This window comes from Saccoglossus kowalevskii, chromosome 9, assembly GCF_978046115.1.
Source record: "Saccoglossus kowalevskii chromosome 9, keSacKowa6.1, whole genome shotgun sequence".
Classification (NCBI taxonomy): Eukaryota; Metazoa; Hemichordata; class Enteropneusta; family Harrimaniidae; genus Saccoglossus; species Saccoglossus kowalevskii.
In genome coordinates, this window is record NC_140649.1 from 15886735 (window position 1) to 15905704 (window position 18970).

At 33.4% G+C, this 18970-nt stretch overlaps 1 protein-coding gene across 1 annotated transcript; it reads right to left on the reverse strand.

Moving 5' to 3' along the window:
- Positions 1-1766: 1766 nt before the first annotated feature.
- LOC100367151 (uncharacterized) lies at positions 1767-18954 on the reverse strand. The gene is made up of 8 exons (XM_002742374.4): positions 18855-18954; positions 17577-17909; positions 13236-13508; positions 11746-11880; positions 9199-9403; positions 8107-8254; positions 7265-7379; positions 1767-6744 (listed from the first exon to the last, which is right to left on the reverse strand). The coding sequence occupies exons 2-8, from the start codon at positions 17796-17798 to the stop codon at positions 6592-6594; spliced, it is 1251 nt and encodes a 416-aa protein (XP_002742420.1). The 5' UTR covers positions 17799-17909; positions 18855-18954; the 3' UTR covers positions 1767-6591.
- Between the last annotated feature and the right edge of the window lie 16 nt (positions 18955-18970).

Here is an 18970-nt window from a genome sequence, read left to right on the forward strand (position 1 = left end):
TGGTCAATAGCATTGATGACCCAGAACCGACCCCCTGCTGTGTTCCCGTCCAGTTGTTGCCAGTATCAGTGATGTACTTCATAAACAATTCAACTATGGATATAGTCCATGAAAGATATGAAAATATGACTGTGCAAAGTTGCGGCTGCCATTGAATATAACTAAATCACCTTTGAGGATGCATCATTCACACAATAACAATGTGTGTATGTTGTGAGAGCCGATATTTTCATTTATTGTTAATAATTGAGGTCAAATAACCTGCAATATAGTCGTCCACTATGTTCAATGATGCACAGTACTGTACATCTCGTAGTATTTCAGTCATGCACAATATTGTCAACACCAAACTCGCATTTGAACAACTGTGCACATGCATTAATATTCAGGTAAAATAACTTGAAGAAAGAAAATTGTTCTTCTGCAATTGATGTTGTAGAGTAAAACTATATATTAAGTATATGTAGTCCTCCTGGGAGAGGCGCATTGGGGGTGGAGGTCACTCCTCGAAACATGTTTCAGTTCAGACGTTTTCTTTCATTTGAATCAAGTGTATAGTCTTAGATTAATATGCGTCTTTGCTTTCTAACTTAAGTTTATTTTATTTTTGTTTTTTCAGTAGCAAAGATAAAAGTGTAAAGGACACTTTTTAAATGTTCTACATATTTTTATTTATGAGAATTCTGAAACATTCCATTATCATGCAGTTTTAATTTGTTGAACAGTTTGACTGTATTTAATTTTAGATGCATATAGAACTATGCAATTAAAGAATTTGTTCTTAGTATGTGATCTATGGTGTCAGCAGTTCCATAATTCCATGTGGGCATGTCAGATATAGCAATGTTTGTGGTTTGCAAAAGTTAACCTGGAAGTTCTTGCTAACATTTTACTTTGAAATTAATTTCAAAATACAATCAGATTAATATTATTCCCGAAATTTTAACACAGGCATTTCGAACACAGTCTTCGACGAATGAACATCGTCAACTTTGTGCATCTGTCTTTGCTAATAAAAGAATTGATGCTACCAATGTTAAATTTGAAAATGCCCTCTTATGTTAAAAACCAGTCTGTTCCACTCTGTCCTACAAATGTACACTAACATTCTCCTCCAACTATCAACAAGGATTAGTGAAGAGTATGGTGGAAATATCCAAATACTTGTGACTGTTTACCTTATTCTTTAATTATAGTCTTGTGAATGTTTTATGGTGATATCATGGTTGGTATTAAAAATATTGCCGCACCAAGTATTTTCTTAATTAAATAAAAACATTATTCAATTATCGGGGTTTGAGGGGCCAATTTGCTGACAACATTGGTTTTTATTCTGAGCCACATTACCACATCAGCGAGGGACAATTCAGTGCTTTTCAACTCTACTTAGTGTTGACAACTATAGTGTATGATACAAATCACTCATCTAAAACCTCACAAACTTGGATAACATTATTGTTTATAGACAATTTGGTTGTGGGTGATATAAGGTGTGTGAATTGTGCCATATCTCTTTCAAACTGAAACGGACCAAGTCAGAGTCACTGTAGTGATTAAAGGCCGACATTTACTACCCATGGGCTGGGCGGAGCTTAGTATTTTAATTTGACTGATTATTCCACGACGGTAACTGTCAATCGTTCATTAACTGTAGATAGTCATAATCTTTTGTTTATGTGTATAGTTACTAGTCTAAAGCTGTGTAAAGTGAAAAAAACAATTCATTTCTGGTGACGAAGCAGCTTGTTGGAATCAAAAACAATATGTTTGTTGTAGTAAATATAATTTTTAATACATGAAATGCACAACATTTTATTGAATTTACAAAACGTGACATTTTATATTAAAACTCTCATCTGCTTACATCACAAACAAAACAACGGCTTTTGCACGTTGTTTTAGCGCTGTCAGTATTCTCACTTCCGGGTTTGTCATCGTGTGTACGTACATGTGTACAGCGGTTGCGAACATGGCGAACACGTTTGCTGTGTGCATGACAGGTAAACCTGTAAAAAGAAAAAACTAAGACCAAAACATTGTGCTGATGGAAATAAAATAATACAGACTGAAAGAAACACTTTGATTTTTGTGTTTAATATCTAGCATGCGTTTGATTGATTCCTATATTCCTCGGCTATTTACAATACCCTTAGTTTTCACTTTTAAAAAAAAAAAATCTGACCGACTGATCAAATTTTTCAATTTTCCGACTTGAGGGCAACATAAGTTGGGTTTTTTTTTGGCCTCACCTTCTCACCAGCAGACTTTCTTACCAACATTTTTCCGCCATTTTTTCTTGTATTCTCCAGAATTTCTGGAAATGAACCCTAATTTTTGGAGCCAACAGACAAAACTTGAGTCAATTTTCAGTTTTTATTAAAAATATTTTTTGTCTGAATCTTCTGAAGGATAGTGAAGACTATAAATAGGAATATTTTGTGAAGAAAAGAACAGGCGGTGAAACGATTAAGGACTCTGTTGAGAAATTATGCTAGACAGTGCGCCAAATGAGGGTAGGGGGATAGAACTTAATATTTTTCCTAAGTTGGTGAAGGCTGTAAAAAGTGAAACATGACATGAATTGATAAGCTTGAAATGTGCATCAACCGACAACTAAAGTATGAATTTTAAAGCGAGGGGAGGAGTCGCCTGTGCCAGGTGGCTATAGCGTGTCATTGTTTACAAGTGTCTACCAGCGAGCCTTTGCTTTTTTAGCATGTTATCGTAGCTTGGGACTAGATTCTCGTGCATACGCAGGTGACAACCTCTCGCTTTAAAGATCTTGATGCACTCAATTTTCTGACCTTATTCATGTTCCATTATTTCTATTTATGTTCTATAATTCCCACTTTTATAGATGGAATTCCAGGTTGGTTGATAATTATTCATATTTCCTTTTGTAAATAGCTTGTTGACATTTAGTATGTATTACCCCCAGTACCATAGAAACTATATACAGAACATGTACACAAATGAAACCAAACGAACTTGGGAACCAGTAAATTACACCACATTTATTTCAAAATTGTTTTACTCCCTCTGCCCAGTAATATCAAGTGTTACAAATTCTTAAATGAAAAATAATTGCTATTTTCTTCCATTACAATAAGACATGTGCATATAACTACAATCAACGTATCCGTTCTTTGGATATCAAACATATGGAACAATTCAAACTTCCATTCAAAATAACATTTGAATATAACTACTGTTTTGCCCAGTCATCCTGATTTTGTTTTAACACCATCCCCACCAAAACTTAGTGTAATGAACTCTCCTTCATCTAAGTGTGATTCTGCTGTCTTTCACACTAGGGAGAGTCCATTTCATTAACGAGGGGGATGCAAAGGAGTTTGTTGGGGTGCCGTCAGCCCTGATATCAATGTAAAGTTAACAATATGTAACATGCACAACAGCAAACGAATAATTCAAGACCACATGATTAATTAGGAACTTCAGTGTGTGGATTATGTTTAGACATCAAAGCCCCATCCAAGGATAGTGATACTAAATTATTGAGGCACTGTATGAATGAAAGTTGGCCTTGTACCATGTACTGATGGAGTGCCTCAACTAGCTAACAATACGCAGATGAAACTAATATGGGATAAATTTCAAAACAGGAAGGTGTATATACATCGTAATGCACCATTCAGTGCTGTCATACTCCTCCATGTCTGCAAATACCATTATCAGTAACTAAATTGTTTTAAAGATTTTTTATAATCAAAATTTAAATCTCAATCAAAAGGTTTGATTTGTGTTATATTTACAAACATTTTGCCAATTAATTTTGTTTTCAACAAAAAATATCAACAGAAGAATGATCTCATTTTTCAACAAATGTTTTACGTGTGAATTTACAACACAACAAACTTGTACCATAAATTAACTTTTAATTAGTTTATTTGTGTTGTCACAAAACATGATTTCTGGTTAATAAAATTGTATTTCTTCAAATGGAAGTGGAGATAAAATGAAGCATATATATGAAGAACTGCACCTAAGTTCCTTCCACACTCTGATGCACTAGCCTGTGAAAATTGGAAATCTAATTATATAAATATACGTGTAAAAATCTGGAATCGGTAATATTTTAACGATGCAAACATAAAGGTGACATATCTCCACAATCAATTGATAGTCTCACTGCATCCTTACTGAACATTGTAACCATGACAATGAACATGTTTTGTAACACTGTTTTCTTCGTCGATTACTTGATGAAGAATCGCACAAAAGAAAAACACGAATGTTTGTTTCACATTGCCCTAACACAATTTAGTAAAAGAAGGCTTAGATATGATGATTTCCCTGTTCCCGAGTGCCATAATTTTTTCTGATGAATTTGATACAATATTTTGAAACAAATGTGCATAATTCTCCGTTGGCTACAAGTTATAATCACAATTTTGAATAGATTTATGCAGACATCTGAAAAAATTGGCGTTCAAAAAAGTTAAACAAGGATACTCAGGTAGCAAAAAGAATTAATATATATATATCTATCATTGGTACAGTATAATTTAAATATATATTTTCCAGCAATAAAAAAAAAATAAACAAACCATAATTATTAAGAATATTAATAGGTTATACTTGACAGCATTTAAACACCAACTATCAATATGAACAGGCCATGATTTCTACACACTGAATACAAATGCTAATGGTCCATCAGTTTTAGAGAAGATCATACCTTTTTGTGCAATTGCTACTGATCATGACTTGTACACACTGAATACAAATGCCAATGGTCCATCAGATTTAGAGAAGATCATACCTTTTTGTGCAATTGCTACTGATCATGACTTGTACACACTGAATACAAATGCCAATGGTCCATCAGTTTTAGAGAAGATCATACCTTTTTGTGCAATTGCTACTAATCATGACTTGTACACACTGAATACAAATGCTAATGGTCCATCAGTTTTAGAGAAGATCATACCTTTTTGTGCAATTGCTACTGATCATGACTTGTACACACTGAATACAAATGCTAATGGTCCATCAGTTTTAGAGAAGATCATACCTTTTTGTGCAATTGCTACTGATCATGACTTGTACACACTGAATACAAATGCCAATGGTCCATCAGTTTTAGAGAAGATCATACCTTTTTGTGCAATTGCTACTAATCATGACTTGTACACACTGAATACAAATGCTAATGGTCCATCAGTTTTAGAGAAGATCATACCTTTTTGTGCAATTGCTACTGATCATGACTTGTACACACTGAATACAAATGCTAATGGTCCATCAGTTTTAGAGAAGATCATACCTTTTTGTGCAATTGCTACTGATCATGACTTGTACACACTGAATACAAATGCCAATGGTCCATCAAATTTAGAGAAGATCATACCTTTTTGTGCAATTGCTACTGATCATGACTTGTACACACTGAATACAAATGCTAATGGTCCATCAGTTTTAGAGAAGATCATACCTTTTTGTGCAATTGCTACTGATCATGATTTCTACACACTAAATACAAATGCCAATGGTTCATCAGTTTTAGAGAAGATCATACCTTTTTGTGCAATTGCTACTGATCATGATTTCTACACACTAAATACAAATGCCAATGGTTCATCAGTTTTAGAGAAGATCATACCTTTTTGTGCAATTGCTACTGATCATGATTTCTACACACTGAATACAAATGCCAATGGTCCATCAGTTTTAGAGAAGATCATACCTTTTTGTGCAATTGCTACTAATCATGATTTCTACACACTGAATACAAATGCCAATGGTCCATCAGTTTTAGAGAAGATCATACCTTTTTATGCAATTGCTACTGATCATGATTTCTACACACTGAATACAAATGCCAATGGTCCATCAGTTTTAGAGAAGATCATACCTTTTTATGCAATTGCTACTGATCATGATTTCTACACACTGAATACAAATGCTAATGGTCCATCAGTTTTAGAGAAGATCATACCTTTTTGTGCAATTGCTACTGATCATGATTTCTACACACTGAATACAAATGCTAATGGTCCATCAGTTTTAGAGAAGATCATACCTTTTTGTGCAATTGCTACTGATCATGATTTCTACACACTGAATACAAATGCTAATGGTCCATCAGTTTTAGAGAAGATCATACCTTTTTGTGCAATTGCTACTGATCATGATTTCTACACACTGAATACAAATGCTAATGGTCCATCAGTTTTAGAGAAGATCATACCTTTTTGTGCAATTGCTACTGATCATGATTTCTACACACTGAATACAAATGCTAATGGTCTATCAGTTTTAGAGAAGATTAGGCCATTCTATGCAAATTCTAGTTTACATCAAATAAAGTCCATCAGATCTTTCCTCCATTAGGCTGAAAAGATTTTACATTATCTTTATGTGAAATTATAATAATTAATGTCAAAAACAAGTATACACACTACTAAATTGTAAATTAAAGCACAATCTTACTAATAAAATTAATATTTAGTTGGCACATGTAGACAGCTAAAGCTACAAATTTAGTTTAACTGGTAATATGAAAAGAAGGGTGATCATATTAACTCTTACATTCATGTGCTTTATAATATGTATATGTGCGTTCGGACACTATAACACTTGACTAGCAGAACTTTGGCTGTTATAGATGAGAGCTCCAGCAAGATTGACAGAGGCAGCAATAACAAACACAGGATACCAACTTCCAGTGTAACTTACAATAGCTGCTGTGACTGGCCCACAAGTGATGCCTGGGATAGTGGCCTGTAAGAGAGGATGTGTCTTATATGGTTATTGATGCATGTAGATAATTTGCATAAATTAATTTGCATAAATCTTGATGTAGGTATGAAAGCTGAAATTAAATCATTGGTTTTTGAAGATTTTATCAGACTTTACTGACGATTGCTAGCAGACCCCATTGATTATGTAAAAACACATGTAAATACTGTTTAACCATTTAATTTCACTATTTTGATGTTTTGAGCTATTTCATTGGGTTTTAATTTCATAAACTTGGCAGGGAAACAATAAATTCTATTGTTATTGTACATGATCATGGGGATTTGATTCAGCGTATTTTTACGTATCAGCGAAAATAGCGAAATTAAAATCCAGTGAATACTTAATGCATTTACAGTATGCAACAAACAGATGGATATTATACGTTTTTCCAGCAATTAGATATTTCAACCTGCTTTTGAACGAGTTCGTTATTAGAATGAATAACGTGAAGAATAGCACATACGATTCAAAGAAAATTTTAATGATGGTTCTAGCTTACCAGGGTGTTTGAAATGGCGAACGTTATCCCAGCATGGTTTGGTGCCACATCGGCGTGATTACTCATGTGGCCTGCAGAGTTACAGGCACAAAGCCCAAGAGAGATTGACACAAAACTGAAATAAAATAAAACATATTTGACATGTATACGTGTTGTGATGATTTGAGTCTATGACGTTCAGTTAAGTTATTTGTGTAATTATATTGATACATGGTATGGAACATCTAGTGAGTTCTTAGGCTCAGTTCCAGGCCTAGCAGTTGTCGTAATAAACATCTTGGTTACAAGGGCTCCTCTCCAGTGTGTTATTCTCCTCCCGGATTTGGTGATCAATACTCACTTAGTTCACTCTACCTTGAGAAGTCAGTTCTCAGTTTACACATGTATTTTTTAGTATATGTATACTATCATGTATCAGTTATGTGCCAAGTTTGGAGAAATTTGGTCTATGAGTTTCTGAGAAAATGAGACAGGTGGATGAACAGTCGGGAGGCAATCCATAAGCCTCCCAAGACTAGGTTATGTCAGAGGATAAAAATATTCAACAAATTCTGGTATATTTTTTTGGAATTATTCTGTTATAAGACCAATACACCACCAGTAAATAGCAGGATGTATGACTTTTAGGAATCACAGATAAGGTCATAATTATCACAAGATAATTCTTGTTTTTCAGTGGTGTATTTTTTTATTTTTTGATGCAAAATTACAGCTACTTTTGAAATACTTAGTGGCCTGAAAGCAGACGAAAAACCATACTATTTATAGAATCTACCCTTGTTGATTAGAAAAGAATTGTTAAGAATCCATAGTAAATCATACATTGAAGAATATCTACTTACCAGAGAGCTAACAGGACACTTTGCATTTTTCCAAATAACAAAATAAATACAGCCGGTCCTAGCAAACCGATGGTTGACATCAGTCTTCTTACTGATAATAGGGTCCATTGTCTCTTAGATATCAGGGAATCTGCATAATGACCAGCAGCTGAATAAAAAAATAAATATTTTGCCATTGTTTTTATAAGAAAACAAGTCATTTAAAGAATCTGGTTGTCACATCAAGTCAAGTTTAATCAAATTCCCAAAATTCCAATGCAATGTATAGGCCATTACCACACAAGGATATTAATATTTCTGCTATTTGAACCAGTATGTGAATGGGCGAATGTCTGGTTACAAATTTCAATTACTGATCAAGATCTGATGCAACAGCATTCCCATTTTTTTTTTTAAATTTGTTTTGTTAAAACAGAGCACATAAATGTATATCTAACAACAGTAAACTACAACATTGTTTTATTTTTGGGTGCGAATAACTGGATCTTGTCAACTAGCCACTGCAACAATGCACAAAATGCAAAACATAAGTACCTGTAAATGCAATGGTATATCCAATACATAAAACTTATTGTTTGTTGTTTACATGGTATTTAAATGTATCTTATGATGTAATACATTATGTTGTACCAACACAATTGGCATTTGCAGTATAGAGAAATTGCAAACATTGTGAATCAGAATCAGTATCTGCAATGCCATATGTACTATCATCATAACTACCGGTAGTTTGATTTAAATAATTGTCGTCAAGAATCCATGATGGACAAGCTCAAGAGTTAGAATGTAAGCATAATTTTATATCCAAAATGGTCGCCGATCTTCCATATTTGATCAAATTCTCAAAAAATGAATTTTATTTATGACATTATGTATTGATTGTTTTTTACAACGTTTGATGGATGTTAGTCAATACATGTCCAAGAAATGACTTCAAATGCAAGGATACACAAACAGAACGCAAGTCAACAATCTCTAAGTTCCAGAACTGCATTTCCTCATCTGGTTTAATTCTATGAGCTATTTTTTTTAGGAATCAACATTGATCACATTCAGCATGGAATTAAGAAGCAGTAAAAACAAAATACTCACCAACTCCAACTAGAGAGTTCATAATATAAGGTATAGCAGTAAAACTAATATCATTTTTATTTGCACCAAGTTGTGTAAGATATGTTGGTAACCATGACAATATGATATAATTTGACCAGTTCATAGCAAAGTGAGCAGAGTATATTGCCCATAAAGCTCTATGCATGATAAATGCACTCCAAGTTGCTGAGTGTCGTGTGTCCACCTAGAAATAGCAATCAAAGAAAGCTTAGAAAGAACTCCCGTGTGCTGAGAGTATTGAAGATACATTAAAAATTAATTAAAATTACTTGTACATGAGATATTGATGGAAAAGCTGAAAACTAATTATGTAAATCAGGTAACTAATATGAACAGAATAGAACAAACAAATTATGAATTATTATGCTAATTAGAGAATTAATATGATCAGATTTTAACCCAAAATTAATCAGGCCTGTCTATTGTCCTAGAGCATCTGTGTACCAAATTTTATTCAAATGTGATGATCAGTCATTGAGATATCAGTGTTAATTAATTATGTTAATTAGGTGATTAATAAGCATAAATATTTACCAAAAACTAATTGGGTCTCTGCATAGTTCTCTTTAAAAGTTTCATTAAAATCCATTATGCAAATTATGGAACATTATGCAAATTAGGTAATTAATATCCAATTAAAACTAATCAGGTCTCTGCATAGTCCTAGAAGATCTATGTAGCAAGTCTCATTGAAATAGTATGATTAGTACTTGAGATACAAGGCAAAAAGCTGAAAATTAACTAATTATGCTAATAAGGTAATTAATATGCACAAATATTTACCCAAAAACTAATCAGGGGTCTGCACAGTCCCTAAGTAACTATGTACCAAATTGAAATGTGATGATTACTACTTGAAATATCAAAAGCTGAAAATTAATTAATTGTGCAAATTAGGTAATTAATATGTACTGATATTACCCTAAAAACTATCAGGTCTGTGCAGTGTCCTATGACATCTATGTACCAAGTGTCATTGAAATGTGATGATTACTACTTGAAATATCAAAAGCTGAAAATTAATTAATTATGCAAATGAGGTAATTAATATGTACTGATATCACCCGAAAAACTATCAGGTCTGTGCAGTGTCCTATGACATCTATGTACCAAATTTCATTGAAATGTGATGATTACTACTTGAAATACAAAAGCTGAAATTTAATTAATTATGCAAATTAGGTAATTAATATGTACTGATATTACCCTAAAAACTATCAGGTCTGTGCAGTGTCCTATGACATCTATGTACCAAGTTTTATTGAAATGTGATGATTACTACTTGAGATATCAGTGGAAAAGCCGAAAATTAATTAATCATTATGCAAATTAGGTAATTAACATTGCACAGATTTTTACCAAAAACTAATCAAATCTGCGCATTAGTTTGGAGCATCTATGTGCCAAGTTTCATCAAAATCCAATGAACAATCATGGAACCGCTAAAAATCAGCTAATTATCATGCAAATTAGGTAATTAATATGCATGGGGTTTTTACCAAACCTAATCAAATCTGCGCATTGGCCCAGAGCATCTATGCACCAAGTTTCATCAAAAACCGATGTATGGTTCTTGAGATATCAGTGGAACAGACACACACACACACACACACACACACACACACACACAGACACACTAACTGCAAAGACTCTCTTTTTGTGCTTCGCACACGGGAGTCAAAAACTAGATATAATAGTACATTACCAACACTAGCATGCATACACTTTACACCATGCATACAGTATGACTCATTATGTCACATAAATCACACATTCACACTACTATGAATTTAATTTTTACAGAATTCATTCAACTACAACGAAATGTTTTCAAGTTGCAACAGTCCCTGACTCTGAACGTCACTGTTGTCATTCGTGATAGGTATTATACCCAAATTGGAATGCAATTACTGTGTGTGCATATACCGCGATTCGCTATGGAAACCACATCACATGTTTGGGACTACCGGTATGTGACATGGTTGTGTGAACATCGTCCTATTACAAAGACATAATACAATTGAATGTGCTATCCTGATGTCAACCAGGCCTGGTAGAACACAAGCAGCTGCGGACCTTAACAAAGGTTCCCTTTAAGTTGCAATCATTAGTGAATAGATCTCGGTTAGTGGCTTTGGCTTCCCAGTAAGTCTGTGACACAATCACCAAGGCAGGGGTCGACCTCCTCTTTGGTGTTCAACCCCCCAAATTGGATTCATCTAATGGTGATTAATATTATTGGCTATATTTCAGCAATTAGAATGTCATTTAAATTTTCTGTACCATAGTTGATGATTAAGACCATTAACTTAAAAATTCAAGTTAAGTATTTGTCCTACGTCTTTTTGGTAGGCATACTGACAATCAAGTTAGCTCAATGAGTTTTATTTGAGTTAGTGATATAGCCCTTGACCTGTCACCTTCACAAGAATTGTATTGATGGACTTGCGCCAATTGTTCAAATCTCTGTCTGCTGATGACACAATATTAAATGTAAGTAATTATTATTATAAGTATCATTCCTACCTTGGGCAAGAGCAACATCTCAGTATCACCCTCAGCTGTACTTTCTTTGAACATTAGTACCCATATTACTATCCACGCCATACCAATAATACCAAAACTGTAAAACATCATTGGCCAAGGAAATCTGGGACATATCTGGAAAACACAAGGATGCACGGTAATTATACAAAATAATGGGTTTAAATCTCTACACTGTGTTGTACATTTATCATATGACCAAGGTTACACATCATTCACAGCACTGACGTTTATTGTGAAATATTACCAGTTGTTGATAATTCACACTAAACACTGTGACATGAACATTAAATGTCAGTATGTGTGCGCTCAACACATAGAAAACCAAATCATGTGGCCGTACTGTTTTAATGCTTCGATACGAGAATTTTAGACTGAATTACAACAATTACTAGTATACTGCAAGGACAATAATGATTGAAAGTTTATTTTGAAGAAATATCGCTAAGAGTAATATTTTCTGCCGATTTTAAATTAATAACCATCAGTGGCAGTAATTGCAAATAAGCGTCTATCGATGTGCTTTCGTGTCATGCCCAATTATCATAAATATCATTCACAAGCATAGTTCCGTAAAATGTCTTTTTGACTCTTTACGTCCTCATAGTATGCACAAATAAATACTATGTGATGACAATGTTGCTTTAGCCTTTTCACCACCAGTTCCCTCTTTTCATCACAAATTCACAAAATAGTCCCTTCTTTGTTGACTCCATAATTATAGTTGAAGAATATAAGAAAAAAAGTGCAGAGAAATTTGGACGAAAAAGTCCGGTGGTGAAAAGGTTAAAGACCAATATTGTTATATGATCAACTTGGATACATGCATGTGAACAGTTCACCATTCCACGTAGCTCTACGTGTCTCATGCAAACAAAATTCTAAACGATAGTGTGGCACAACTCAAATTTCTGACAAGCAGCATGTAGCTAATGCCAGTAAATAATCATTCAGAAAATGTATTTTCAATGTACATGTACTGCAAGAAAAGGCCATTTTTCATTTTATATCATTTGGGAAGTCAAAAATACTGTACGAAATTTATATAAAACAAAAAACAGTGTGAGTGACCACTGCATAAATTTAGACTAGCAACCATATTCTAATGTTCCACTGTGGAATGAGAAATAAGTATGCGCACAATGAGGAATGAGACATGGATAACAGACATTGTCTTTCAATTGGAAGGTTGCAAAAATAAACTGACTAAAAGCCGCAAAATAGAAACAAATTATGTATGGCAGTCAGTTTTGCCATACTGCTCCTCAACTCTGGAATTCTCAACTCAATGAACTTACACATTCGTCAAGTCTTAACATCCTCAAAAAAACTTGTATATTTTGTAATAGCATACAGTGTGGTGTAACTTCAGCTAGTTGGAATATTAAATTCTGATGGATTCTGGTACTAAATAAAATCTTTATCTATCATGATAATTTTTATTACAATAGTAAATATGTTAATTTACTTACAACAGCAGCAATGGTCTGGCCTACAGATCCTGCTGCCACTAAATAACCAAAGGACCTGGATCGCTCTTCTGCAGTGATTGTATGCGAGAATATGTGGTAAATAGTTGGCAGGCAAAAACCTTCAGCAAACCCTAATAGCACTCTTGACATAATGACAAGTCCGAGATACGGTGCAATGAATGGTGTCATAAAAGTTGCCAAGGACCATACTGCCACAGCAAATCCTAAGGTGATTTTACCACCAAAATGTTGTGCTGTGCGGCCTCCAATGATCTGTAACAAGTGAGGAAAGATACAATTCTTGATGATTAATGATTTGTCTGACCAATCATAATTTGTCTGGTCAGTAAATACATAATTACATGTATAAACCTGTTTTTGTTCATATTGTAACATTACCTCCAACTACATGCACTGAACAATAAAAGGTTGATAGTAACAGCAAAAATATGCAAAAAAAAAAGTCAGGTTGCCCTTAAAAAAAGTTGTGTGAAATTGTGCTAAGACAAAGCTTCATGGGAAGTTTGTTCACTAAACCTGGGGTAACAACAGAAATGCCTGACAGCCATGTTTTGTAAATGTTCAATAAATGATTAAAAATTTTTACATTTGTATCACAAACATAGTTAAACTCTGATGACCTTGCCCTTTGTTATATAATATTATTTCCTTTATGTAAATATTTATGTAATTATTTCCTTTTGATGTAAATATTTTGCAAAAACATTGGTGCCTAATTTGTTTAATTATTTTATCGGCCATTATTTCCAGTTTTATTCAAAGTAATTCAGATATTTTAGTATAAAATTAAATACCTCATCTCAGAATAAGAAGTACTGCATTTTGATGTGAACAAAATTGTAAAACATGCAAGATAACATATTTTGTTACATGTGTTTCTAAAAATCTAAAAATAGTTGGTGTCCAGTGGAGAGAGAAATCAACAGTACTGAGAATGTACATCTTCAAACACTTCAATCTTTGTTATTGAAGTGTTTTTAAATTTGTATTATAAAAGCTATAAAGTGTTTTCTAATAGCTGAAACAAATTCCTACGAATTTTTATTTCCAAATTTATATACTTCAACAAAGAAATGTATTGTCGAATGAACTATATGTCAAATACAGAATACATATTTTTGAGTAAAATTTTCCTTTCAAAATGCGGATGCAACGTTTTGCCTGTTATATATTTTTGCATTGATTTTTTCGGATAACTTTGTACTCAACAGACATACCGGTAATTTTCTATTGGCTTCAGATCTTGATCAAGGGTTATTCATAGGAGTGCTTATATTGATCACAACAGTGACAAAAAATGTCCCCTTAATATAAGGAAGAAATGTGCATATTTGATTTTGCAAAGAATTATTATGGGATAGAAAATTGAACTATACAGGACATTTGGAGACTCATACTTTTTCTATACAGCCCTATGCTAAAATAAGAGTTTTACTTCTCCTGTTTTCAAGCAACATGTTAGTTAGTTCACTGGAAAGAATGTTTTGAAGATTTTTTTTTGGAATTTTTATTGTTTTGGGCTGTAACCAAACTGTAACTGTAGGAACCATATTTTTTTATAAAAAAAACAAACAAACTGTATATGTTTATTTCATCAGAAAAAAAAATGAAAATACAAGTAATTAAATAGATAAAATAAAAAATCTGATGAGGACTGTGAAAATAGTTCTACTGAACTAGTCTAGTCCACAGCCCTGCCATGCTAGTAAACTTATGTGCATAGGTCATTGACAGACAGAAATTATTTATAATTTTAAATCTATATTAGAAAACAAAATAGATGAAAAATACAATTAATCAATAACTATTTATCAAAAAAAAAATAATAAATAACCAAGCAATGAGTTGATATAATAATTAATTAATCTGTTATAAAACAATTAAATGAATCAAACTGCTAATCAAACAAAAATAAGAAATATAAATAATGAATTGGTAGGGAAAAAAAACAATAAACAAAATCTTCCAAAGAAGTAACAAATATGCCCTGGTTAGCAAATATAACACAAAGAAAATAAAGTAACTAAAATACTAATAATAGTCAAGAAAGATGGATATGCCAGTTAACTACTTATGAGATGGGTCTTTAAATCTGATTTAAATTGATTTCTATTATTTGAACTTTTTAATAAAACTGTGAGGGAGTTCCAATGTGTAACAGCTGCATATTTAAAATTATGCTGGGAAATGGACAAATATAATTTCGGAATTGACAGGTTTCCTTCAGTTGTTGCTTTAGTAGGGTAACTATGTGACGGATTGCTTGCATAATACCTAAGACTACGGGCAAAACGGTTGTGTTTGAGGTCAAAAATAAATAAACATGATTGAAGTTTGCAAAGTTTGTGAATATCGAGAATTCCAAGTTGGCGAAAAAGGGGAGCAGAGTGAGCATGAAAGTCGGAAAAAGTGATAAGTCAAACTACCTTTTTTTGTAGACAAAGAATTGGCTCAAGTAAAGTTGGATAAGTGTTTCCCCAAATTTCAATACAGTATGTTAATAGATGAGGAAGGATTAATGTATTATATAGTAAAATTAGTATAGAACGAGGAATATAGTGACGAATTCGGGATATAATACCAATTTTGGGAGTAATAATTTGTCTCACTTTTTCTATATGAGATTTCCAGGTAAGTGAGGGGTCGATAGAAACACCTAAGTATGTAGCTGACTGTACGCCCTCTATCGGCGTGCCCTTCATAGTTAGATGGCCTATTATTTGGGTTCGTTTTTGGGGCGTTTTCATAATCATGTAATTAGTCTTGTCTACACTCACTGCTAGTTTGTTAGCATTACACCATTCTATCACTTTACCAAAGTCGTTGTTAATTGTGTTAATAAGGTCAATAGTATGTGTTTTCATGTATTTAAACAGGTTAGTATCATCGGCAAATAAACGAAAAACAAATGCATTAGTGGATTGGTTAATATCATTAATATAAAGAAGGAAAAGAATTGGTCCTAAAATGGAACCCTGTGGAACCCCACATTTAATTAGTCGTTGCGCTGACATAGTGCTATCGATATTTACTGCTTGTTGGCGGTTGGAAAGGTAGCTATGAAACCACTTGATAGATAAGTATATACAATTTCTACTTTTTCATTCATTCATTTTAATTTATGTTTTATTATTTTCCATATCACAGTTAAAAAAACATAGATCCATTTTGTTTGTAGTTTCACAAATTACACGAAGTGAAAGAGCTCATTCATGATAAAACATCTTCAAAATGTTGTTCAAGAATAAGGCAATCATTTTCTCACAACGGAGTGAAAAAAGTTTAACTTTGAATTGTGTTTCAAGCCAGGGATTTTTTTAAACAAGGGAACAGGGGAGCAGCACCCTCATGCCATGGCCATGCGCCCCTTACCCTGGGTAGCAGATCCTCTGGCAACCAACTGTGATAGTAATTTTAGCCCCAAGGTAGCCATAGAATGCTCCATTTTAATATAGAATTATCAAAAGCCATTTTGATCAGCGACAAAACACAAATCATGCGTGGTGCCTTATGATAGTACTCAATAAAACAACAGATTGTACACATGTAGTAACATTATTAAAGCATATTAGTGCCCATCAGCTGGCAGTTTTATTTGTAAGCTGTGACAGACATAAATCACTTTTGTTTCAGGCTAGGAAATGCTAATTATTCATGTAAAAACCAATCTAACACATTTTGACTACAGCTACAGTTTATATTTAAAGTACACATTTTGCTATTTGTAGTAGTTATTTAGTTATAAATGTTTTCGTTCATTAATTTTATTTTTGTATTATTAACTTTATTGCATCCAGTGCAAACAAGGGAATGTATTTATAACACTTCAGAACATGTCTGTACAGATTTTTTTTTAAATATCTGTAAATAAATACATAAAATAAATTTCCAATTATTCACTCACTTTGATTAGCCATAAATGTCATTAACTATAAATCACCACCATCAGAATTGAACAAATTTAGTAAATTGGAGGGCTTTTCGTTTTACTGTAAAAGTAAACAATTTGGCACTTAATTTCACTATTTTGTTACCTTGAGCATTATATTCAGTGTTTTAATTTCACTAAAAATATCAAGGGAACAACCAGTTTTATTGCTATATTTTACATGTTCACATATATTTAAATTAGCAGATTTTACTGCAAAAATAGCGAAATTAAAACCCAGTGAATAATTAATGCATTTACAGTATTGTGTGATACTTATAAAGCTATGACATCATAAAAATCTCCAATTCTCATAGTGGTGGATTTATAATTGCAATAATGAGCAGTGTGATGAGGTTTATTCCATAAGTAACGATATACCAGTATCTTACCTGACTACTTATGTAACCGAATGCAAATGCGCTCAGCACCCATCCTTGCTCCTGCAAGTCCCAATTGAACTGCTTAGTCATTGGCACCACCGCAATGGGCATGATAACACGGTCAGCGGCATTCACAAAGTTTGCTAATGAACACAGGGCAACAATCTTAGTTGTCTTGCTAATGCGAGCCATTCTTGGCTCTGGGGCTTTCATCTCGATCTTTTCAGACATAAAAAGTTTGTTTTTATTAAAATAAAAGATAAAGCGTCCAAGGATTTAATCTTGAGTTCATGTTCAGCTCAATTATATGTACAATACAACGGCAACCAATCGCATACAGCTCTGTAAAAGAATACAAAAATACACATGTATTTAATTTGGTACATATTTTATAATTGGTACTTTTGAAAGTGTTCCATGGTTGACCCTCAGCCAACAACCAAAAAATCAAAGCATGTCTAAACAGGGTTTGTTATTAACACTATCCTAAGAAATGTTTTTGAGTACAAGTAGAAATAAATTGATTTATCATCCAGTGGTATAGTTATTTTCCAGTATAAATTTCATCATTTAATCACAAAGTAATCATGGAGGGACTGTGACTACGGGGTGTAAAATTTATAAACAATTACAACCTTGTTACCCCCCTTCTAGAAGCTTATATTTAACAGTGTTCACCCCAGAAAATTAAAATGGAATAATTTGCATAACAAATGCATCACCTCAATTTACCTCTATTATGTTCATTGTTATGTTCGTTTATCCAAAATTAAACAGTTGAAATCCCCTATTCTATAATGCCTTGTGGAGAACCCCTTGATAAGTCTCAGGTCCTGTGAGAGAAGGGATTATACTAGTATTGCGGTCTGCAGTTGGGGGGTATATACACTTGTCTCGAAAATTCTAAGTCTTGAATGGGGGGGGGGGTAATCAACATACTGGTGCATAAGTAACTCAATAATTATTGATAGCTCTATCGGAAACCAGAAACAACTTGCGATGTATCCATGATTTCAGATATTTGATGGACCTATACTATTGCCTCAGATTGAGAATCGCGTTCACCTTTTGTAGTTGCGCTCAAGCTGAGCACGAGTAAGAGGTCAATGCACTTTCCCTCTTCCATTAGGTAATAGTGCATGCACGCCCCCATCTAAATCCTTTCCTTTAGTGAAAGTGGTGGGTTCAATGATTAGTTGACGGTAACACACTCAACGTAATAGAATTAAAAACAAAACAATGCTGTTTTTCATGTCTAGTCAATCACGTTAGTGAAGTGCATCTCACCTGAAGACAAATCACGCACTGACATACGCACAAATCCATGGACTGTATGTCTCGATATCACAAATCGCGATAAATTACAACGAAAGCCGCCATCTTCGATAAACACGTAAATGGTT

Coding starts and splice junctions, on each gene's coding strand:
- LOC100367151 (XM_002742374.4), bottom strand. CDS start 17,798: ATGTCTGAAAAGATCGAGATGAAAGCCCCAGAGCCAAGAATGGCTCGC. Junction 7,380..8,106: donor AGTGTCCTGTTAGCTCTCTG/GTAAGTAGATAT, acceptor ATTTTATTTCAG/TTTTGTGTCAATCTCTCTTG. Junction 6,745..7,264: donor TCGCCATTTCAAACACCCTG/GTAAGCTAGAAC, acceptor CCTCTCTTACAG/GCCACTATCCCAGGCATCAC.